General features: G+C 43.1%; 1 protein-coding gene across 12 annotated transcripts in view; it reads left to right on the forward strand.

Moving 5' to 3' along the window:
• The window catches only part of RUBCNL (rubicon like autophagy enhancer), a 47,939-nt gene that overhangs the window by 11,124 nt on the left and 11,561 nt on the right, over window positions 1-25,254 (forward strand). For 8 of the 12 annotated variants that reach the window (XR_002725442.1, XM_023187449.1, XM_023187448.1 and 5 more), the window contains 10 exons: window positions 432-1,088; window positions 4,867-4,949; window positions 5,433-5,652; window positions 10,675-10,773; window positions 11,295-11,355; window positions 12,314-12,446; window positions 14,237-14,382; window positions 17,339-17,403; window positions 23,886-24,124; window positions 24,899-24,960. Coding sequence is in view for 9 of the 12 variants with exons in the window: in XM_023187449.1 (XP_023043217.1) it covers window positions 530-1,088; window positions 4,867-4,949; window positions 5,433-5,652; window positions 10,675-10,773; window positions 11,295-11,355; window positions 12,314-12,446; window positions 14,237-14,382; window positions 17,339-17,403; window positions 23,886-24,124; window positions 24,899-24,960 (1,667 nt within the window). In the remaining 3 variants the exon portion in view is untranslated. The remainder of the gene's footprint in view (window positions 1-431; window positions 1,089-4,866; window positions 4,950-5,432; window positions 5,653-10,674; window positions 10,774-11,294; window positions 11,356-12,313; window positions 12,447-14,236; window positions 14,383-17,338; window positions 17,404-23,885; window positions 24,125-24,898; window positions 24,961-25,254) is intronic. The other 4 variants (XR_002725441.1, XR_002725440.1, XM_023187452.1 and 1 more) reach the window with 1 other exon arrangement.

Here is a 25,254-nt window from a genome sequence, read left to right on the forward strand (position 1 = left end):
CTCCCAAATAGCTGGGATTGCAGACGCTCACTATCATGTCTGGCTAATTTTTGTATTTTTAGTAGAGATGGGGTTTCACCATGTTGGCCAGGCTGGTCTCTAACTCCTGACCTTGTGATCCACCCACCTCAGCCTCCCAAAGTGCTGGGATTACAGGCGTGAGCCACTGCGCCTGGCTGATCCTTTGTGATTTCTTAATTTTATGCTTTGAAAAATGTTTCCTACCCCAATGTCAAGCCTCTGTAGGTTTACTGCTAGTTTTATAGCTGATTTATTTATTTTTTGACTTATAAATCCAAGTGCAGCTTACTGTGTTGGACAGAACCAAGTACAGACTTCTAAATTTTTTGGGTTTTGCCTTCTCAAAGTAACTTGTAGCCAAAATACAATTGAATTCTTACTTATTTTGAATGATTCTTTGCTCATTGTAGAATAGCTCTCCAGACCCCCAGCTGGCCATGTGGTGAGTTCGGGGCCCAAATCAAGTCGTACCAGCAATCAGGGAACTCCCTCTATCTGTTTTGAATGGATGCACAGCAGTCACAAGCCTGGAAAGATGGTGTCACAGTCTACAGTCAGGCAGGATTCTCCTGAGGACCCCTGGGAAGGGATCACCCATTACTCTGGCATTATTGATGGTTCGCCTGGACTCCTGAACACTGACCATCCTCCTTGCCAATTAGACATCAGGCTCATGAGGCACAAAGCTGCCTGGATCAACCCCCAGGATGTGCAGCAACAGCTGCAGGACTTGCAACCTCAGGTGCCAGCAGCCGGGAACAGTGGGACCCATTTTGTGACAGATGCTGCCTCTCCCTCAGGCCCTTCACCTTCGTGCCTCAGGGACTCCCTGGCAGAGACAACATTGTCTGAGGCTACTACAGACTCCACTGGCAGCGCTTCTCCCCATGGCTCGAGGGAAAAGAGTAGCAGGTTCTCTCTGTCCTCAACAGAAGTACACATGGTCCGCCCAGGATACTCTCATCAAGTGTCTCTGCCCACAAGCCCTAGGATTTTGGTCACCTCCCCATATCCTGAGACTGACAGTGCTTTTTTTGAGCCTTCCCACCTGACATCTGCTGCTGAAGGTAATTTTAGTAGGTGACCTCCCTCATTCCTCTCTGTTCACACCCTTGCTTTACCTTACTCTAAAGCCTGCCTTATTGTCTTCCCCGTGGGAGAAAAGTTCGTGGGTTTCCACTTTGACCAGATGCCAGTGCATTGCCTCATTTAATATTGTCAGCAGCCCGGCCGGCTGGGTGGTCACAACAGGTGAAATCCAGTATTGGCTTTCTCCTTTGACTGCAGAGAATTGTTACCTTTTTAGCTTAATGTAGTTGATAATCAATGCCATGTGCCATCTTTAAGCTGGTGTCTGCCTTCAGGAACTTAGAGTTCATTAAATTGTCTGCAAGGGAGAGCATCAGAAGCACTCTCAAGTCAGTGTGGGGGTTGGAGGTGTTTCCAGACAGTCACAGAGGGCTCCATTTCACACCAGTACCTAGTAGGTGGTGAACTCACTTCACTTGTTATATTTATCTGTATAGAGTCTGACGGGAAAATAGGAAGATTTTAAAACAATAACCACAGTACCCCCCGACGACTATACCAAACCCCTTTTTATTAAAACAAGGGCTCTCACTGCTATGAAGTAATGTACATATCCCTAAGACCCTAAAATTCCTAATACTTGGATAATCCATGCAAAGGGCTACTCAAGAATCAATAAGTTAGCTATCACTGTTATCATCTGTGACATGTTTATTTCATTTTTAAATATTTATGTTATAGTCACACTTGTCATTATCAATTTACATTTCTATTAGAACCCTAGTACAAATAATTAATGAAGCTTTTTCTTTCCAAGCAATTTAAAAAGTCATCAGTCTGCCTGCTGCCTGCCTATTCCTCTATATGTTTATTTCTCACTAGCAGGAGCTCATCTTTGTTATTCATTCTTTTGGAATGTTCTTTGGAAATGTTTGGGCAATCAAAGATGATGATAGTCTTTAACACATTTATTCATCGCTTAAGAAGAACACATTTTGGACAATCTTTCAATGGTTAAGTTTGAGATAAGGACCAAGTGTAAGCGAAATGACAAGACTGATGACAGACCTTTTTTTTTTTTTTTCTCTCTTTTTTTGCTTACTTGCTTGGATAGTTCTAAGATGTAAGAGTGACTTGCAAATTTAGTAATGGCTAAGTGAGAGATTTTTTTTTTTTTTTTGAGACGGAGTCTGGCTCTGTCGCCCAGGCTGGAGTGCAGTGGCCGGATCTCAGCTCACTGCAAGCTCCGCCTCCCGGGTTTACGCCATTCTCTTGCCTCAGCCTCCCGAGTAACTGGGACTACAGGCGCCTGCCACATCGCCCGGCTAGGTTTTTTGGGTTTTTTTTTTGTATTTTTTTAGTAGAGACGGGGTTTCACCGTGTTAGCCAGGATGGTCTCGATCTCCTGACCTCGTGATCCACCCGTCTCGGCCTCCCAAAGTGCTGGGATTACAGGCTTGAGCCACCGCGCCCGGCCCTAAGTGAGAGATTAGTTTTAATAGATTGTTTCATCGAGGAAAGCCCTCTCCCTAACAGAGCACCACCATAAGGACAAGTTCTAATAAACTGAAGATGATCTCTGGGGCCTAGCATGCCCTTGCCTGAAACCTTTTGTTCTATCACGGTACAGGAGGTCGTTCTACAATTTACAATTATCCTGTAGCTTTGTCTTTTTCTCAGAAAGAAAACAGGTACCCCAGCCCCTGTTGCCCAAAGACAAGGACTCCCAGCAGCTCCTGCCAGTGCCTTTAGAAACAACTCAGAGAGCCGGGCGCGGTGGCTCAGGCCTGTAATCCCAGCACTTTGGGAGGCCGAGGCGGGCGGATCACGAGGTCAGGAGATCGAGACCATCCTGGCTCACACAGTGAAACCCCGTCTCTACTAAAAATACAAAAAATTAGCCAGGCGCAGTGGCGGGCACCTGTAGTCCCAGCTGCTCCGGAGGCTGAGGCAGGCGTGAACCCGGGAGGCGGAACTTGCAGTGAGCTAAGATCGCGCCACTGCACTCCAGCCTGGCCGGCAGAGCGAGACTCCGTCTCAAAAAAAAAAAAAAAAAAAAGAACTCACAGAATGTTTTGAGAATATCTCTTAGACTCAGAGAGGGGATTCATTCTATAAGACTAAGAAAAAGAAGCCCTGAGTGATCGGGTTTGTTTCTTTCTGTGGTGTGGAGGCAGCAATAGGGAAAACAGCCATTGGCCACTAAGACGTGGATATTCCTATGACCGCTGCATCTCAGATGGCAGCAAAAGGGTTTTGTTTTGTTTTGTTTTTGGGAAAATACTTTAGGGAAAGACTGCCTGCATCTGTAAGCATTTCTTGAGACTGTAGGAAGGGATTCCACAGTTTCTTTGGTTTGTGTAGGAACTACACGTTCACCTGCCTTTATCTCCTTAATGTCCTGATAAATTTCCCAATTTCAGGGCTGAGAGCATTCTGATGCAGAGGCACAGCCGGTGAACGGACAGCTGGAACTGGAATCTACTCTGTTTCAGTTCTTCTCTGTGTTCTTTCCTCTATACTCAGAGTCTGCAAACTATGACCCATGGACCAAATTCTGCCAGCTTCCTGTTTTTATAAATGAATTTCTCTTTTGTCTATAGCTGCTTTCTCATTACAGTGGCAGAATAGAGTAGTTGAAACAGATACTGTATGGCCCTCAGATCCTCTAATATATACCACCTAGCCCTTTATAGAAAAAGTTTGCCAACCCATAGCTTCTGAAGCTAAGAAATCCAAGTTTTTCCATGCAACAACTACTTTCTTGAACATGAAGCAAGGGATTTGAATGATCCTGCTTGCAACTCCATCATGCTGAGAGCTGTGTCACCACCATGTGCAGCGTTTTGTTCTAATTTAGCAGGTTGAGACATCTCAGCTCTTGACACAGAAATTTTTGCTTTAAATGCTGCGGTAAGAAATCACATGACAGAAAAAATGTTCGTTTTGATGGTGGTCATTGCCAGTAATGGAGTGGCTAAGGGTGCAGGAATGGATGTGTCAGCAGAATATACCTTCTGCAGTTTGTTGGTTTTGACTGGAAGAAGACTATCTTAGAGAAGCAATGCTGACCTTTTTTTGGATGGATTTTATTTCTCTAGACAGGAGGTTTAGGGCTGAGTGCAGTGGCTCATGCCTGTAATTGCAGCACTTTGGGAGGCTGAGGTGGAAGGGTAACTTGAGCCCAGTAATTTGAGACCAGCCTGGGCAGCCTAATGAGACCCCCATCTCTGCAAACAAAATTTAGAAAATTAGCTGGGCATGGTGGCACCAGTAGTCTCAGCTGCTAGGGAGACTGAGGTGGAAGAATCGCTTGAGCCCAGGAGGTTGAAGCTGCACTAAACTGTGATCACGCCACTGCACTCTAGCCTGGGTGACAGAGCGAGATACTGTCTCAAAAGAAGAAGAAAAAAAGGAAGTTTAAGGTCAATCACAATGAGTTAGAGAAGCGATCTCATAATCCTTAGGACCCTGCTTCTGGACTGTGGCTTCTCACCCTACCCCAGTCCCTATTGGGATTTCCCAGGACCATATTCTCTTTCTACCCTTTTCCCCATTGGTCTCATCCACTCCGGTGGCTGAGGATACCTCCCAGTTGCTCCAACAGCCTCTCCTAGAAATGACCATCATTAAAGCAATATCTGCAAGACCTGCCATGGGAAAGATCTTTCTTTTTCTGTCATCTTAATTTATTCTAGAATTGTACTTATTGTTTTTTTACATTATTTAAAAGCCGCTTCCTAGAATTGTTTTATTTTATTAGGTAATCTTTAAACTCCCTTTTCTCCATTTTTTAATAATTTGCTATATTGGCAGGTGCTGTTCAAGTCAGTAGAAGAACCATTTCTTTGAATTCCTTCTCACCAGAAGTATTTGTGCTGCCTGTTGATGTAGAAAAGGTAAGTGCTATCTTCTTTCTTTTTAACCATAGAGTCTTAATCCTTTAGATAACGTTGTTTTGATTTAACCTGGAAACTTCAATTTGATGAAGCATTACAAATAGGTTTCCTTTCAGCATTTCATTGATAGAGACTGCCAGAAACACTAAGCTAAGAAGGGTTCCAAGGCAGTGCCTGTGCTCAGCTGGAAAGTTTTCTGTGATTGATGAATGATGTCTGGCTTAGGCTTCCCCCAACCTAAGGTTTTATATAACAAGAAATCCAACTTGAGTTGTCTGTTGATTACAGTAAGCCAAATGTACGGCTCTGGACAATGTGTGCTATAAGTCATAGAGTGACCTATGACAACTCAGTTAAATAAATATTTATGTTGATATGCATTAATTCCACTTAAATAGAGCGCCTTGATTTTTCAAATCTAATATACCCTCTATGAAAAAAAGTTGATTATGCTTGTATTTTAATTGATTTCTTTTTCTGCAGGAAAATGCCCACTTTCATGTTGCAGATATGATTATATCAGCAATGGAGAAAATGAAGTGTAACATTCTGAGTCAACAGCAGACAGAGAACTGGAGTAAAGAAGAAGCCAGTGGGTTACTTGGGAGTGATCAGCCTGACTCTGACGTGACTTTTGATACCAACATAAAGCAAGAGTCTGGGTCTTCCACTTCTTCATATAGTGGCTATGAAGGCAAGTTGGGCAAGTATGAGAAAGCTGTATGTTTTGTGTTTCACATGTATCTCCTCTGTAATTCCCCTTTATCCACGGGGCATATTCCAAGACCCCCAGTGGAAGCCTGAAACCTCAAATAGTACCAAACCCTGCATACACTACTTTTTTTTTGTTTTTGTAACCAAGAGGGTTACTAAGTGACTAGTGGGTGAGTAGTATATACAGTGTGGTATGCTGGACAAAGGATGATTCATGTTCCAGAGGGGACATGGCAAGACAGTGTGGGACTTCATCATCCTACTCAGGATGGGGGACAATTTAAAACTTAAGAATTGTTCATTTCTGGAACTTTTCATTGAATATTTTTGGATCACTTGACTGCAGGTAACTAAAACCACGGGAAGCGAAACTGCAGATAAAGGAGGACACATGTAGGTGTTTAAATCCTTTGTCTAAAAACGTCTTGAGTAACCTCTGTAATCCTCACCATTTCTGCTGTCTTGGGTCAGGATTGGTTATCATGCTCCATTCAGTTGTCAAATCCTATGGTTTTTTGTTTTTTTTTGTTGTTGTTTTGTTTTGTTTTTTGTTTTAATCTTGGACTTCTTCCTACTTTTCTTTTGCACTGGAAATAAAAGTGGCTGATGTCTCCTCTTCCTTTGTTTTCTGTCACATGGCATTCTCCTGGCTCTTCTTACACCATCTTTCCTTTTCCAACGCGTCTTCTTTTTTTCGTTCAGTAATGAGCCTGTGTCATGCTAGGTGCTGAGCGTCAGCAGTACACAGCGTGTGCTCCTTCCTTCAAGGAGCCTGCATGCTGGAGCACGGGACCGGGAAGCCCTGTGGGGTAACTTGTAGAAAAGAGGTGAGGACCCAGCACAGTGCATCACTGTCACTGAGGAGGAACAGCTCGGCTCACTCTAGGACCCAGGGATTCTTCCCCGAGGGACGAGTGCCTAAGCTGTTAGCTCATGTTAGGGTTTGCTACTTTCTTACCATTTCCTAAGTCCTGCCTCCAGTCCTGTATTCTTTTTTTAAATCTGTATTTGCTTCCTGGCATATTTAACCTATTATACACCTTCAGTTATCACCTTCAATTACTCCTTCTCAGCTATTATCTCCCAAATCTGTGTTTTCAGTCCTGGACATCTCTTCTAAGTGCTTGCTGTCTATGGCTGGAGACTTGTCCATCTGGCTGACCCCGCAGGACCTCTGACTTAATACTTCATTTCTGGGTGACTTAAAATGCTTCATTTTATTCATTGTTGATACATGTTCACTGCAGCATAAAGGTGGGCATAGTTAACCTATAACTTAATATGTCTAAACTAGTCATTTCTCCATCACTCCCTCACAGTCCTCTTCCTTCCAAAGAAAACCACTAAAGCTTGCTTTTCTTCTTGGCTTCCTTTACTACACGTTAATCAGGAATATTCAATAACAAAGGAAGAACTCACTCCATATGTTGTGTAGCATAATGCCTGGCCCAGAATAGGTGTATGATTAAATGCCTGTTGAATGCACTAACTGGCTCAAATTAAAAGGGTTGTTTTGTCTTAAGATACAGAACATTCTCACTGAACCCAGTCATGGGAAATATATCTGGGACATATATGACCAGTATAGACATAGCTCCAGGGTCTATCTTTTTGCAGACTTTGAGCCTCTCACCTCTTCTTTTTCTAGCAATTGCTTCATTCTTTTTCTGTAGCCTACCTACTTCTACCCACCCCTGGCATCTAGTTTCAGCTCTGCAGTCTTCCTGACCACTCAGCCAGGTCCTCACAGCTCAACAACTCCGTTTTGCAGGACCCTCAGTCCAGATTCCAGGGCAGAGCACCTGATGAACCTTGCCTTGGTTGGATGTCCGTGACTGGTTGGTCAGATGCAGCCAGGGGAGTAGGGGAATGTGATATGGACGATCATGCCTTCTGAGGCTACCAGTAGGGAGAAAATGAATATGAGTGGAGAAGAAGTAATTCCTGTTTTAGTACACTGGGCTCTATCTTGAAATCTTTCTTCTTCCTTGGTCTTGTGCTCCTGTCCTGTTTCTAGTTAGTGAACAAATCAATCCTGACTTCTCAGTCATAATCACTTCTCTTCCATCCATTTCCTATTTCTATCCCTTACCTGGCCCGCTGCAGTAGCCTTCTGGCTAGTCATTTTGTAAGAACTACAATTTAGTTCTTCAATACTGATTTGGTTTAATTTTCTCTCTTTACTTTCAACTTGTTTCCCCTAGTTTATCCTGCACATATCTGTCTTCCTGGATCACAACTTCTTGTCCTCTATAATGGCTTGCTGACCTTGTGCCACATTTTGTTCTAGAATTTTTAGCCTTGTGGCATCTGGCTGCTTCCTGTCTTTTAAACAGGAATCTCGTGCCATTCCCCTTGGCTGGATGGTGAGCTATAGTTGAACTAGACTGTGTATAGTTGCTGGCAGACATTTCCCCCTATGGCTTTAGGAAGGATGTCCTGAAATGTGGGTTCCCCCAGTAACCACACATCAGGTCTTTCATCCTTCCCATCCTTCAGAAGCAATCTCCTGCCACTGTCACTGTGACACGCTCCCTGGTTTGTATCCCAGGGGAGGGGCACCATCCATGTGGAATGAAACACAGGTTGTGTTCCAGAATGCTCCAGCCATCTACATGCATGGCTTTCTCTGGAGTTGTGTAGTGCAGAGCCCTGCCTCAGAACTTCTCAAGGCCCATGCAATGTGTTTTGTGTGTGTGTGTGGTTTAGGTCTATTAGTGTATCAGCTTCCTCTTGGGATTTTTTTTTTTTTTTTGAGTTGGCGTCTTGCTCTGTTGCCCAGGCTGGAGTGGAGTGGTGTGATCTTGGCTCACGGCAACCTCCACCTCCCACATTCAAACCATTCTTCTGCCTCAGCCCCCCAAATAGCTGGGATTACAGGCACACACCATCACACCCAGCTGATTTTTGTATTTTTAGTAGAGACAAGCTTTCACCATGTTGGCCAGGCTGGTCTCGAACTCCTGACCTCAGGTGATCCACTTACCTCGGCCTCCCAAAGTGCTGGTATTACAGGTGTGAGCCACCACATCCAGCCCTTCGTGAGATTTTAAACTCTTAGATGGATGAGAAACTGTCTTGTTCGTATTTGTGTTTAGTATAATGCCTTGTCTGAAATAGGTATTTTTATAAATAGTGGTTGCGTAGAAATTGATGGTAGCTGAAACTTTAAGAAAACATGAATAAATATGAATATGTTAAATGAAAATTAAGAACATTTCTATCCTCCAAATATAAATATTTATCTTGTATTAAGTATTTCTCTTGTGACATTTGTGGCAATAGATGTTCCTCCGTGAGGTGGGTTGGTATTACTCAAACTGCCAGTTGGTCCTGAGAACATTAAAAAAGAAACAAACAAGAGTAGAAAGTATCAGAGTGCATCTTGCTGAGGGTGACCAATGTTTCCCGAAAGTTTTTTGTTTTTTTATCAGTTAAACATATTATTGTGTCTGTACTGAGTCACAGTGTAAATTGTATGTTACTGTGGATGATGGGCACAAGACAGTGAAAAACACAGATGGGCGCTCTTACCCCCATTCTGCCCATGAGGAAACTGCAGCTGGAAGCGGTGGTTGTCCATAGTCATCCAGCTGGAATTGGTTCTTAAAGTCAGCCAGCCTACTGCAAAACCCTTCATATAACTTCTTCTTCTTTTTTTTTTTTTTTTGAGATGGAGTCTCTCTCTGTCACCTAGGCTGGAATGCAGTGGCACAGTCTCAGCTCACTGCAACTCTGCCTCCCAGGTTCAAGCGATTCTGCAGCCTCAGCCTCCCGAGTAGCTGGGACTACAGGTATCTGCAAACACGCCTGGCTAATGTTTTTTTTTGAATTTTTAGTACAGACGGGATTTCACCATGTTGGCCAGGCTGGTCTCAAGAAACCTGGAGGCACAGCTACAGGTTTCTGTGATATCATTAAAATCTCCAAGCTCTGTGGGAAAATAAAAGAAAGAGTGGTGAGGTTGTTTAGTCTGTTTCATTTCATCGCAGTCCATTTTATAAGAACACTAAAATCACTCCCTGCATCTCAGAAAGAGCAAATTATTGATCCACCTGCCTCAGCCTCCCAAAGTGCTAGAATTATAGGCGTGAGCCACCATGCCCAGCCCACATAACTTCTATGTAAACTATGAGCTAGACTATTTCCCTAAACAACTGTATTCATTTTTCTGTGTTTCTCTCCTATGTTTATTCAAATGAAGACAGTTTTACAAATTAATATTTACAATGATTATATAATTATATTAACAATATAATTAATCATAATATGATTAATACTATTATTACCAGTATTAATAGTATTAATAGTGTTCATACTAATAGTTATTAATAATCATGTTGCTTTAGTTTTCACTTTTTTTTTTTTTTTGAGACAGGGTCTTACTCTGTCACCTAGGCTGGACTGCAGTGGCATGATCTCAGCACACTGCAGTCTCCGCCTTGCAGGCTCAAGTGATTCTCCCACCTCAGTCTTTCGAGCAGCTGGGACTACAGGCACAGGCCGGGCCACCACACTGGGCTAATTTTTTTGTACTTTTTGTAGAGACAGTGTTCTGCCACGTTGCCCAGGCTGGACTTGAACTCCTGGGCTCAAGTGATCCTCCTACCGCAGCTTCCTTAGTAGCTGGGACTACAAGAACACTCCACTGCCCCTGGCAGATTTACATTTTTAAATGATGGTATTTAATCATGTGATTTGCAAAATCAATTTCCTATTATTAAATGTTTAGGTGCTTTCAGTGTTTTAATATTTTAAAACATTGGATGTACTGCAAATAGCTTCTTTGTGATGAAAGCCTTCTGAGTAGCTGGGACTACAGGCACTTAATCATAGTGAATGCAAAAAGAACACACAAACAGTTCCCTAATTTTTTACTTCTTTAAGTTGAAATGCTTAATTCTCTTAAACTTTTAGCCCTCTTCATTTCCCAATTTCTATTTAGCTGGGTGTTGCAGGTTGTACAGTTTTTCTTCTTATTGGTAAAAACCTCCTTCCTTTCTTTGTCTAGGTTGTGCTGTGTTACAGGTCAGCCCAGTGACTGAAACAGGTACTTACCATGATGTGAAAGAGATTTGCCAATGCGACATTGATGAATTTGTTATTTTAGGTAAGATTTGGAAACTACTTGGATGTGACTGGCTGCCTCCCCAATCCCATCTGCATACACATACTAACATACGTCACACACAATACTACGCTACAGTGGCATTCAAATCAACTTCTTCCAGAATCAGATTATGTCCCTGATATATATATTTATATATTTTTATATATATTTATATATATTTTTATATATATATATGGATGTTCTTGTTTCAAATGTCTGGATAGCTAATCTCCCATCTCACTTATAGAGTTGAATGAAAAAGCAGATATTCATTATGGTCTGATATCTCTTTGGCCTCTCAGTGATATTTTGGCGAAATTTCAGATGAAATCCCATCTTTGATCATTATCTATACTCTCATTATCTGTTCTGTCCATTTCTCAGAACCTGAAGCATGGAGATGCTGAATAATTTGCTGCTTCTGAGATGCAGGGAGTGATTTTAGTGTTCTTATAAAATGGACTGCGATGAAATGAAACAGACTAAACGACCTCACCACTCTTTCTTTTATTTTCCCACAGAGCTTGGAGATTTTAATGATATCACAGAAACCTGTAGCTGTTCCTGCAGCTCCTCTAAGAGGTATCTGTCTTCTGTGCGCAGTGCACATAGACCCTTGGGCTGTCTTCTCTGAGGCAGTGTGAACACTAGGCCTCTGACATTCTGGGCCCACTTCAACTAGTTCCAATGATTTGTTCCCACGAATCTAGGAGATTACCACCTAGAAATGAAACAATCACCCCCAAAGTTGTTATAGTGTTTTACAGTATATAAAAGGCTTTTGTATGCATTTTCATTTAATCCTCATTTCAGTTAAACAGGCTGGGTGAATTTTATATATGCGTGTGTGTGTGTGTATTTATGATTTTTGTTCTTGTTGTTTTTGAGACTAAGTTGTGCTCTTGTCACCCAGGGTAGAGTGCAATGGCCTGATCTCGGCTCACTGCAACCTCCGCCTTCTGGGTTCAGGCAATTCTCCTGCCTCAGCCTCCTGAATAGCTGGGATTACAGATGCCTGCCACCACACCTGGTTAATTTTTTTTTGTATTTTTAGTAGAGACGTGGTTTCACTATGTTGACCAGGCCCATCTTGAATTCCTGACCTCAGGTGATCCGCCCGCCTCAGCCTCCCAAAGTTCTGGGATTACAGACAAGAGCCACTGCACCCGACCATGTATTTATGTATTTTTAAACCTAATTTTATAGACATAAAAATTGAGACTCATACAGGATGTGCTTCAGGACACGAAGGCTGTGAGGTAGAAGCAGGGCTTGAATGCAGATCTTCTGACTCTAAAACCGGTGCTCCTTCACCACACCTCTAAGTCTTAGTGCCCTCAGTAAATAAAAGATGCTTTATTTATTGAACATGGAGGAGCTATGTTGAGTAAGATAGCTGGTGCGTGATTGATGTGTCATCTCATACGACAGCCTCTTCTGAGTTTTGGGGGCTGGGAAGAACAGTTGAAAACCTCAGGAAGACCGTGAACATACTCCTCATGAATATAATTTTCCGGTTTTTGCATCTCTTACATTTCAGTGTCACTTATGAGCCAGAGTTCAATTCTGCTGAACTATTAGCCAAAGAGCTGTACCGCGTGTTCCGGAAGTGCTGGATACTGTCACTAGTTAATTCTCAGCTGGCAGGTTCCCTGAGTGCAGCTGGCTCAATAGTAAGTATCAAAAAACATTGACCTTGAATTGAAAGTTCCTAAATCCTCATTTTGCCTGCCCTGTTCACTTTAAACATTTGTGTTTCCTTGTATGGTCATTGGATATTAGGGGAGACTCAAAATGAATGAGGAAACTGGCATGTATTGAGTACTTATTGTGCACCAGAGACTGCTCAGCAGTCCACATTATTTTATTTTATTTATAATTTTTTTTGAGATGGATTCTTGCTCTGTCGCTCAGGCTGGAGTGCATTGGCGCAATCTCAGCTCACTGCAACCTCCGCCTCCTGGGTTCAAGCGATTTTCCTGCCTCAGCCTCCCAAGTAGCTGGGACCATAGGTACCTGCTACCATGCCCAGCTAACTTTTTGTATTTTTAGTAGAGACAGGGTTTCACCATGCTGGCCAGGCTGGTTTCCAACACCTTACCTCAAGTGATCTGCCCACCTTGGCCTCTCAAAGTGCTAGGATTATAGGCCTGAGCCACTATGCCCAGCCAGCAGTCCACATTTTAATCCTCGTAAGTATCCTATTAGGTAGAGGCTGTCCTTATTTTTATTTTTAAGTGGTGGGCCCAGTCTCCCAGCAGGGCTGGTCAGCCGTGAAGCAGGAGTCATGACCAGGCTGTCTCACGGGAAAGTACATGTTGGTTCCCTCATGCAACACACTGCTCACTGCTGTCAGAGAGCAGCCAGCCTTCTCGGGGTAGAGAATATTATGACAGAGGCTAAAATAGGGGTAGGGAATATGCCCTCCAAGTGCAGAGGAGGGCGTGTTTAATTTTACCAGAGGAACTTAGGAAGGCTGATTGCAGATTTCAGAACTTGAGCTAAGTATTGGGCTGGCCAGAACTGTGGCAGGTAGAAAGGTTGGGGGAGGACATTCTTGGCAAAGGGGAGCTGCAGCAAAAGCAGAGGGGCATGCTATGCTCTTGAGCAGAGTGATTTGGTGCGGTTGGATAATACCCGTTTGTGAGTATTTGTGTGCGAGAGGTTGTTCTTTATGGAAGTAAGGTTTGAATGATGGTAGCCAAATTGTGGAGGATGTAGAATGCTAATTTGAGAAGTTTGGATTTAATTTAATTTAATTTAATTTAATTTAATTTATTTATTTTTTGAGGTGGAGTCTCCCTCTGTTGCCCAGGCTGGAGTGCAGTGGCACAAGCTTGGCTCACTGCAACCTCCACCTCCAGGGTTCAAGCAGTTTCTGGCTAACTTTTGTATTTTTAGTAGAGATGGGTTTTCACTATGTTGGCCAGGCTGGTCTCGAACTCCTGACCTCAAGTGATCCGCCCATCTCAGTCTCCCAAAGTGCTAGGATCACAGGCATGAGCCACTGTACCCAGCTGAGAAGTTTGGTTTTTAAATGACAGTAGGAAGGTCCAGTGGTTTGGGGGGAGGCACTGAACATTTATAAGCAAGGGGAATGGTCTTAATAGAGCTGTTTCTGGGGAAGACTAATAATGATAGGGGTTCTATCATTGATATCATTATATCAATGATATAGGATTGGTAGCATTTGTCAGTCTGTTGACTAAGAGGGGTAAAACTTCTGCTATTCGTAAATGCATTCCAGGTCAAAATGACCTACTTACAGTAAATTTGAAGTCCGGAAATAAATGAACTAAAAATACTAAGAAAAGTGATCTCATCTGGGTGGTGTTTAAAGTTAAAAGCACTATTAATTTTTCATGGTAAATTTTACTGTTGGAAATACATTTAGGTGTTCCTTTAATTTAAATTCTTTGAAATATGCTTAAGTTGTTCCTAAATCATTTTATGTCTTATGCAGGTTGTAAATGAAGAGCGTGTCCGAAAAAACTTTGAATCCAGTATGAATGTTGTACAGGAAATTAAATTTAAGTCTAGGATCAGAGGGACTGAAGACTGGGCTCCTCCTAGATTTCAAATCATATTTAATATTCATCCACCACTCAAGTAAGTATGGGCTGCTGCTTGGGCCTCCAATCCATTTAAATCACATTGTAACAGATCCTACCTGACGCTGTATGGCAGTAGGTGAAAAAATACATATGCTAAAGAACACAGGAAAATTTGTTTTAGGGAAAGGAAAGTTGGCTGTCTTTTCTGGCTTAGGTTTTTTTTTTCCCTCTTGTTTACCATGGACTTTTGGGGCCTCTATAAGTTTTGACAAGTTGAGAATTCAACTATGCAAGCCTAATTGTAAATATTACATAGCAACTCACAATTAAATAGGCTTAAAGGAGATTTTTTAAAGTGGCTAATATCAAAACTTAAAAATTATATACAGTAATTTTTAAAAAATTTGTTTCCTTTTTGAAAAAGTTAGAGATGGGGTTTCACCATGTTGCCCAGGCTGGTGTTGGACTCCTGGGCTCAAGTGATCCACCCACCTCAGCCTCCCAAAGTGCTGGGATTACAGGTGTGAGCCACCTCGCCCAGCCTATGATCATTTTAAAAGACCGGACCACTTTATCTTCCAGAACAGTCAGTGTGAAATAAAAATGAATGAATAAACTTCTAAAAAAGGAACATTTAATCTCAGGGTAAGCACTTATAGTTAAAAAAATGTTACAGAGACCAGGGAGTGGCTCACACCCATCTGTAATCCCAGCACTTTGAGAGGCCTAGGCTAGGATCGGGGATCACCTGATGTCGGGAGTTTGAGGCCAGCCTGGGCAACATGGTGAAACCCTCTGTCTACTAAAAATACAAAAATTAACTAGGCATGGCGAGCGCAGGCCTGTAATCCCAGCTACTCCGGAGGCTGAGGAGCAAGAATTGCTTTAACCCAGGAGGCGGAGGTTGCAGTGAGCTGAAATTGCGCCGCTGCACTCCAGCCTCGGTGACAGAGCGAGACTCCATCTCAAAACCAACAAAAGAAATGTAACAGAATGTAAATAAAAACATGTTTGTTCTCTAAGAAGTAACAAAAGTCCTAAAAGACAAAACAACTAAGATTATGCAGAAAAGGAAATAAACCTATAAATTTAAAATAATAGTTTAATTGTAATTTGTTCTGAGAGTATAGGACAGATTATGGAAAAAGATTATACACAAAACATTTTAACCAAGTATAATTTTTCCATCCCTCTTGGTTTGTATTCAATTTGGTGTGCAAACCGCCACACGTTACAAAGGGACTAGTGAGGGTTGTTGACTGTGTCCAAGGGACTGGAGAGGGGTTGACTCTGCCTCATGGAGATGCCTTATAGACTAGATATTTCTTTTGTTTTTCTTCTTTTGAGAGAATGCCAAGAAAATCTCTAGGTGTTGTGAGGGGTCACTTTCCTTAGCCTGGGGTATCTTTACTTTAGGGGTTTCCTAAGTCCTTGCTATGGCACCTGGGCAGAGATTTAGCATATTTTTACCTTGGCCATCTTTGCTGACCCTGAACTGTAATCACATTTTACAATTTCCTTGGTATTTCCAAGTCACATGTAAAACTATGGCATAAACAGTTCCATAGAAAATCCCTCAAGCCGGGCTCAGTGGCCGATGCCTGTAATCCCAGCGTTTTGGGAGGCCAAGGTGGGCGGGATCTCCTGCGGTCAGGAGTTCAAGACCAGCCTGGCTAACATGGCGGAACCCATCTCTACTAAAAATACAAAAATTAGCCGGGCATGGTGGTGCATGCCTGTGGTCCCAGCTACTTGGGAGGCTGAGGCAGGAGAACTGCTTGAATCCGGGAGGTGAAGGTTGCAGTGAGCCGAGATTGCACCACTGCACTCTAGCCTGGGTGACAGAGTAAGACTACGTCTCAAAAAAAAAAGAAAGAAAATCCCTCAATGGAATGGAATATCTCTTACCAGAAATGTTTGATTTGATTTCTTTGTCTTATATTACCTCTTATTCATCTAAATTTCTTTAGATCCATTTGTGAATTTCCCAAGTGCATCATCTTTTGGTGTATGGGCTCCCTGAACTATCTTCCTTGTATAACATGTCTCTGGTTCTCTCTGGAGCTGGAACCCTATACATGGGCATTGAGACCCTCCCTAAAAACCCCTTGGGGTTATCAGTGACACTGACTTCTGCTTTGGTTTTAGCAGAAGCTTTTTGTTTTTTGGTTTTTTTTGAGACAGAATCTCACTCTTTCACCCAGACTGGAGTGCAGTAGTGCAATCTCGGCTTACTGCAAGCTCCGCCTCCCAGGTTCATGCCATTCTCCTGCCTCGGCCTCCCAAGTAGCTGGGACCACAGGCGTCCACCACCATGCCTGGCTAATTTTTTTGTATTTTTAGTAGAGATGGAGTTTCACCGTGTTAGCCAGGATGGTCTAGATCTCCTGACCTCATGATCTACCTGCCTCGGCCTCCCAAAGTGCTGGGATTACAGGCATGAGCCATTGCACTCGGCCTAGCAGAAGCTTTTAAAGAGACGTAGCTTTAAGGCTGGGCACAGTGGCTCATACCTGTAATTCCGGCACTTTGGGAGGCTGAAGTAGGAGGATGACTTGAGGCCAGGAGTTCGAGACCAGCGTGGGCAACATAGAAAGACCCTATCTCTACAAAAATAAATAAATAAATAAAGCCAAAAAAAAGCTAGCTGGGCATGGTGGCGTGTACCTATAGTCCTAGCTGTCTACACAGGAGGCTGAGGATTGCTTGAGCCGAGTCGAGGAGTTTGAGGCAGTAGTGAACTATGATCATGCCAGTGCCCTCCAGCCTCTGTGACAGAGCAAGACCCTGTCTCAGGAAAAAATAATAAAAATTAGTTGTAGTTTTAAAAGACCCAGAGATTTCAACTAGAAAATTGTATTGAAAAAATCTATTTCTTTCCCAAATGGAAGGTGACAAAGTTAAGGCCCTTAGTTGAGAGAAGTATCACGATGGCAATTTCTTTTCTAATTAGTGAAAAACATTCCATTGGCCTTCTCTGAAATGTAACTAGTATCATTTTTTGTATTCAGGAGGGACCTTGTGGTAGCAGCCCAGAATTTTTTCTGTGCCGGCTGTGGAACTCCGATAGAGCCTAGTAAGTACGGATAATGGATCGCCTGCTTATTATGTGATGGCACGGTCAAGAATAGCAAAGTAGGGCAGCGCATTGCTTGTGTGAGAGACGCCTTTGATGAGAAGTTGTTATAAAGGCTTCACAGAAGTTGCCCTCTTTTTCATGAGGAGGCCATCATGACTGACAAGGCTGTGTGACCAACTAGGACTGAGGACACCAGGACCAGCCTCCTAGTTCTCTCCTTGTTGGGCATCAGCTCCAACCACGTGGCCTCCTGCTGCCCCTTTAAAATGCCAGGCTCACTTCTGACATATTTGCATTTGTGGTTTTCTCTCCCCAAAATGCTCTCCCTGCAGACACCCCCATGACTAATTCCTTTGCTTCTTTCACATTTTCACTCCAAAGCCATGAGGTCTTCCCTTGCTGCTCTATCTAAAATGCCTGTCTTGCCCCACTGCTGGTCACAAACAATCCCATGTACACTTTGTATTACCCATCCTTATTTTTTTCTTTATTTTCTTGCACAATATTTTCTTAGAAGCCCCTTCTTTTTATTCTTAGCACAGTCTTTCTAAAATAGTCTCTTATATTTTACTAATATGTCTTCTTCTTATCTGTCTTCAACACTAGATTATAAGTTCTGTGAGGCCAGATGTATTGTCTGTTATATTTATTACTTTAGTCCCAGCTTCTAGAAGAGTGCCTGGCATGTAGTAGGTCCTCGAAAGATATTTGTTGAGTAAAGGAATGACTTACCAAGGAGCTGGCCAAACTTCTCTGAGGGAATTTGAGGAGGTAGCCTGAGAGGATCATTCCTGGGCCAACTGAGGCCTAGAAGATTAGACTTTCCTGGGCCAGGCACGGTGTCTCCCACCTGTAATCCCAGCACTTTGGGAGGCCGAGGTGGGCAGATCACCTGAGGTCGGGAGTTTGAGACCAGCCTGGCCAACATGGTGAAACCACATCTCTACTAAAAATACAAAAAAGAGAAAAAAAAAAAAAAAAAAAAAAGCCAGGCATGGTGGCAGGCACCTGTAATCCCAGCTACTTGGGAGGCTGAGACAGGAGAATTCTTTGAACCCAGGAGGCAGAGGTTGCAGTGAGTCAAGATCGCACTATTGCACTGCAGCCTGTGAGACAAAGTGAGACTCTGTCTCAAAAAAAAAAAAAAAAAAAAAAGTGCTCAGGCTTTCCTCAGTCAGAAATGCAAGTTTACCCCTTGAGACTGGGAATCACTTGTTTTGCTCTGATGGTACCTGTATGTCTGACCTGCAAAAGGCTGGAAGGAGGAGCTTTGTGGCATGAGTTCCCTTAGGCTTTGATAGTCGGTATTTGAAGGAAAAAGACTATGAGGAGCTCCCACTTCAAGAGATAAAAATAGTAAGCAGGAATGGATCTGGGCTTCCTCTCCCACACTGGATGATAATGCCTGACGGGCATCACCGTTGTTGCTGATTTTCTTTGAATGAGTCATTTTCCCAGCACATCTAGTGGGGAACATGTCTCTTTGGTTAACCGCTGTATCCTGGCACTTCCATAAATACCTAATGCATGAGTCAGAAACTGCACACGTATGACTATCATTCCACCAACTTTTTGTTATTTCCCTAAGCTTGTTCAGGTATGGAGGTGTGTGTCTGCACTTTTGTACATTGGCCTTGCCCTCAGGAAACTTGCTTATCTTTTAGGGAAGATACACTCATCAGCCAAGTAAGTGTACGTAACAAAAGAGTCAAGAGTGCTGTGGGATTTACAGCAGGGGAACGTCGTCTGAGCTTGAGGAGCTGGGAGTAAGAGGTTTCATCAGAAACTGATTGCCCACAGAAGTAGGGGTGTTTGTCATGTGCAAAGGGCCTGTGGCAAGTAAAAGAAACCCTGTGTGAGCAGAGAGAAAGAATAGGAGGAGAAAACATGCCACAGAGGTAGGGGGAGCACAGATTGCAGACAGCATAGAAATAATTTTGGGCTTTTCCTGTTAACTTCCTCTAGCTTCTAGGATAAATTTTTTTTAACTTTCCACTTTGAGTTAATTTTAGACTTACAGAAGAGTTGCAAAAATAGTAGAGAGAGTTCCTGTACACCCTTCACCCAGCTTCCTCTACTGCTAACATGGTACATAATCATAGTATAATTATTCAACCTGAGAAATTAGCATTGGGTACAGTCCTATTAATGAAACCCCAGCTTTTATTCAGATTTCACCAGGTTTTCAACAACATCCTTTATCTGTTTCAGAATCCAATTCAGAATTCCATGTTGAATTTAGTTGTCATGTTTTCCTTAGTCTCCCTCAATTTCCACACACCAAACATGACATTTTACCCTTTACTAGTTCAGTATGTCCCAACAATAAGGATAATAAACAAGTTATCACACCAAAAACATTAAAAACAGTTCTCTAGATTGTCTACTTCCTAGTCCTTGTTGTTCTTAAGGTATCATTTATGGCGATTTTTTTCCATCAAGATTGCAAACTTGATGTATGCAATCAAGTTTCATACATCACATTTAGTCATTGTTTCTCTTTAGTTAGCTTTGTTCTAGAACTGCACTATGCGGTATGGTAGCCACTAGCCCATGTGGCTATTTAAAATTAAATTTAAATTATTTGAAATTAAGAATTCAGTTCCTCAGTCACACTAACTACATTTCAAGTACTCAATAGCCACATGTAACTCATGGCTACTGTATTGGATGGCACAGAGACAGAACATTTTCATCCTCATGGAAAGTTATACTGGACATCTCTGTCATAGAGTATTTCCCTTCCACCCTACCCCCTGACACTGACTTTTCTTTTTTTTTCTTTTCTTTTTTTTTTTTTTTTGAGACGGAGTCTCGCTCTGTCACCCAGGCTGGAGTGCGGTGGCTCGATCTCAGCTCGCCGCAAGCTCCGCCTCCCGGGTTTAAGCCATTCTTCTGCCTCAGCCTCCCGAGTAGCTGGGACTACAGGCGCCCGCCATCTTGCCCGGCTAGTTTTTTGTATTTTAGTAGAGACGGGGTTTCACCGTGTAGGCCAGGATGGTCTCGATCTCCTGACCTCGTGATCCACCCGTCTCGGCCTCCCAATGTGCTGGGATTACAGGCTTGAGCCACCGCGCCCGGCACTGACTTTTCATAAAATGAGAACAATTGTGTTTTAGAGCAGGATTTCTCAACTGCAATACCATGGACTTTGTCGTGGGGGGTGTCCTGTGCACTATAGGATGTTTAGCAGCATCAGTAGATGCCAGAAGCAGCTCCCAGTGGCAACTGAAAATGGCTTCAGACATTTGCAAGTGTCCCTGGGAAGCAAAAATCACCCTTGGCCAAGAACCACTGGTTTAGGTCACTTTGTATTGTTCTCTTTTAGTTAAAGGACTTAGGAAACTAAAAAAGATGGGCATTAGTGTATTCTGTATTGATAGTATAACAGCATGTATTCAATAAAGTTTAATGAATGAGTGAATGTATAGTGAGTGTGTGTTGAGGAATAGATGAAACTTTCTACCAGAAGCTCACAGGTGCCTAACCCTGAATTTCCCCCAGAAGCAGTGGTTCAGTATTGACTAATTCAGTGTTCATGGCAACTCTATAGAACATAACTATAATGAATAACAAAAAACAACTCTATTTGTTTGCTTTTAAACATCAACTGAGTGTGACCTGGGTCTGAGGGACATTTTGGGCAAGTGCAAAGGCATTAGCTCCCTCTCCCTTTCCCGCCATCGAATGCAGCAGAGGAGGAGTGGGACATGGTGGCTGTGGGCTGCAGCTTTGGCAGTCCAGGCTTGGGTTGGAGTCCTGTGTGGCTACATACTGTTCGTGTGTCCCTACGTGTTGCGTAACTTCAGTGTCTTGTGCTTTCATCAATGAAATGGGGAAATAACTGTCCCTTCTCACAGACTTTCGAGCACAGAATGACGTAGTAAACATAAAACATTGAACAGATCTGTGGCACAGAGTAAGTATTCAGTAAGATTCCTTTCTCTGGTCACTCCCAGCCAGGCCCAGTTTATTTTTTATTTTTATTTTTTTGAGATGGAGTTTCACTCTTGTTGCCCACCCAGGCTGGAGTGCAATGACACAATCTCGGCTTACTGCAACCTCCACCTCCCGGGTTCAAGCACTTCTCCTGCCTCAGCCTCCCAAGTAGCAGGGATTACAAGCATGCACCACCACTCCAGTCTAATTTTGTATTTATAGTAGAGACGGGATTTCTCCATGTTGGTCAGGCTGGTCTCGAATTTCCGACCTCAGGTGATCCGCCTGCCTTGGCCTCCCAAAGTGCTGGGATTACAGGCATGAGCCACGACGCCTGGCCAGGCCTTGTTTATTTTTAAAGCCGTTATTTGGAAATGATCTTCAGAATCTACAGTGTACGGGTTCTACAGCAACTGCTTTCCCATTCATGATTTCATTAATCCTCCCAATATATGGCAACTAAGATTTGTGTTATGCTGTATGATATTTCAATTACAAAGACATACATGACTCAAACTATGAATGATAAATATCAAACTTGGTTCATGTCAGAACCTAGTGTTGAGGGAGGGGCACATAGGAGACTTCAACTGACTTGTTTTCTTTCTGAAGCTGGGTGGTGAGCGCACAGGTATTTGTCGCATTTGTTTCTATGCCTTTTGTTTGTTAGTGTATTTTATTAGAGACATTTCAAAAAGTGGTCAGTGAGTGTTTATTTTAGTAGGTTAAAAAGTGCGCTGGGCGTGGTGGCTCACACCTGTAATCCCAGCACTTCGGGAGGCCAAGACGGGCGGATCACTTGAGGTCAGGAGTTTGAGACCAGCCTGGCCAACATGGTGAAACCCCATCTCTACTGAAAATACAAAAATTAGACGGGCATAGTGGCGCTCCCTGTAGTCCCAGCTACTGGGGAGGCTGAGGCAGGAGAATCGCTTGAATCCAGGAGGGAGAGGTTGCAGTGAACCGAGATCATGCCACTGCACTCCAGCCTGGGCAACAGAGTGAGACTCCGTCTCAAAAAAAAAAAAAAAAAAAAGTATAAAGAGCAAAAACTTCTTCTTTCCCCTACCCTCCAGAAATAGTCACTGTTGGCTTTTTGGTGGAGATCTAGACAGTGCATATGTGTTTATGTGTATGTTTATATATATGTTCTTAAATAAAATTGAGATCACATTATATCTACTTGTAACTGGATGTCCACTTCCCATGCTCTTCCATGTACTTTATGGGCTGTGCGGCATTTCATGTTGAGTGCACCACACTTAATCAATTGCCTTTTGATGGACATTTTGGTTGCCACCCCAGTTATAAATGTGCTGTAATGAATATCTTTTTATGTCACTGTGTGTGCCTGTTAGCACTTCTGTCTGATGGAGTCACAGAAGCAGGATTACTGTTGCACATGTAAGAATTGAAGTCTATCACAAAAATGTCTTCCTATAAATTAGTTCTATCAGTGCTAGACGTAAGTGCCCTCCTCTAGATACTGCACCAGTTCTGGGTCTTCTAAATTTATGACAGGCTGAGTCAAAACAGAGTATCTCACTTTTCTTTCATTTCATTTCAATTTCATTTTATTATTTGTCATCAGTTTGTGACAGGATCTTACTCTGTTGCCCAGGCTGGAATGCAGTGGCATGATGGTGGCTCACTGTAGCCTCCACCTTCAAGCGATCCTCCTGCCTTAGCCTCCCAAGTAGCTAGGACTACAGGCACACACCACATTGCCTGGCTAATTGTGTGTGTGTGTGTGTGTGTGTGTGTGTGTGTGTGTGTGTGTGTGTGAAGATGGGGTCCCACTATGTTGCCCACGCTGGTCTTGGACTCCTGGGCTCAAGCGATCCTCCCGTCTTGGCCTCCCAAAGTGCTGGGATTACCGGTACAAGCCACTGTACTCAGCCTCACTTTTAAAATATGCATTTCTTTGTTTCTGAGATTGTTTTTCTCTGTTATCTGCATTTCTTCTTTCCATGAATTACGTATTCCCATCCTTTGTGCATTTTTGTATTTTTTTCTCATTGATTTATCAAGGGATCTTTATGATGCTGCTTCCTAACATTGTATATATACTGTTTCACAATTTATAAAGCACTTTTCATATGTGTAATATCACTCAATCCAGTTCTGAGTCACATTCTGTGGTCTCAAAACAGTTAGCCTAAAGAGATTACAGCCTGCCTTCAGTTTTCCTGCTCATGAGAGGAGTCTGGACTCCCACCCGGATTTCCAGATCCTGAAATGAATGTTCCTTTTGCCACAATGCAGTTTGCAATTTCCATCTTCCAAATCCAGGAGTATTTTGGGAAGGTTTTGTTTTTCCGACATCTGTTCCACAAGAGCAGAGCTCATGAATGGCCGTGATTTGATTCCCCAAGTCTCTGCCGGAGCCTTCCCAGCTGTCGTGAGGTTGAGTATGGCTTCATCATCATGAAACAAGTCATCAGAGTCTTTGTATCTTGCATAGGAATTGGAAGTCGGGAGTAGACCAGGATAGGTTTTCAGCACCAGGTGCAGCACTCACCCTCTGGTATGCTTGGCAGAGTTTGTGAAGCGGCTCCGGTACTGCGAATACCTAGGGAAGTATTTCTGTGACTGCTGCCACTCATATGCAGAGTCCTGCATCCCTGCCCGAATCCTGATGATGTGGGACTTCAAGAAGTACTATGTCAGCAATTTCTCCAAACGGCTGCTGGACAGCATATGGCACCAGCCCATTTTCAATTTGCTGAGCATTGGCCAAAGCCTGTATGCGAAAGCCAAGGAACTGGGCAGAGTGAAGGTGAGCCGCAGGCCCAACCCCATCCCTCTCACTGGAAGTGTCCTGTGGTGGGAAATACACATCACGCTAGCTTAGGGAACCCACAGATACATCCTCTAAGACGCAAATGGATCATAAAGCGCGTGAAGCGGCTGAGTGTGGTGGCTCATGCCCGTAATCCCGGCAATTTGAGAGGCCAAGGTGGGCAGATTGCCTGAGGTCAGGAGTTCGAGGCCAGCCTGGCCAACATGGTGAAATCCCATCTCTACTAGAAATACAAAAGAAACACACACAAAAATTAGTCGGGTATAGTAGCACATGCCTGTAATCCCAGCTACTCGAGGAGGCTAAGGCAGGAGAATCGCTTGAACCCAGGAGGCGGAGGTTGCAGTGAGCTGAGATTGCACTACTGCACTCCAGGGGAAGTAAAAGAACACCCCCCAAAAAAAAAAAAAAAAAAAAAAAAAAGGAGTGAAGCTTACACTTTGAAACCCCTCTCCTGCACAGGCTCTTTCCAGGACCCCACACTGAATCTTATACTTAGTATTATGTTTTTCTTGAAGAAAACCCCAAAGTTGTATAAGTTTTAGGTTCTACAAAACCTGGATCCATCCAGGACACAATCTGTGGATCAGTGGACTCAGTTATGAAGCCTTGCTGTATAGGTTGTTTGCTTTCAAGGTTTGTTTTATACAAATGAAGCATTTCAAGGTTAGAAATATTTAAATTTGACTTGCACTTTTCCTGTGTCATTTATTACGTTTAACTTTCCTTGTGTTTGGTTTGTCCCATTAGGAAATTCAGGAACAGCTCTTCCATATCAAGAAGCTGTTGAAGACCTGTAGGTTTGCTGACAGGTACTATTCTCAGCTGGGACAGGCTGCCTTGCCTCCATTCATCTGCTAATCCTATTAGTGCCTCCTGCATCTGGCTCCCCCATTACACAGGGCCTCTTAGCACAGTGATGACCTCATGGCTTTCCTTGGGAAATCATGCCGTCTCTTTGAATTACTAAGCCAATGGTGGAATGCATTAGTCTGTTCTCTTTTTTTTTTTTTTTTTTTGAGACGGAGTCTTGCTCTGTTGCCCAGGCTGGAGTGCAGTGGCCGGATCTCAGCTCACCGCAACCTCCGTCTCCTGGGTTCATGCCA

Source organism: Piliocolobus tephrosceles, chromosome X, assembly GCF_002776525.5.
Source record: "Piliocolobus tephrosceles isolate RC106 chromosome X, ASM277652v3, whole genome shotgun sequence".
Taxonomy (NCBI): Eukaryota; Metazoa; Chordata; class Mammalia; order Primates; family Cercopithecidae; genus Piliocolobus; species Piliocolobus tephrosceles.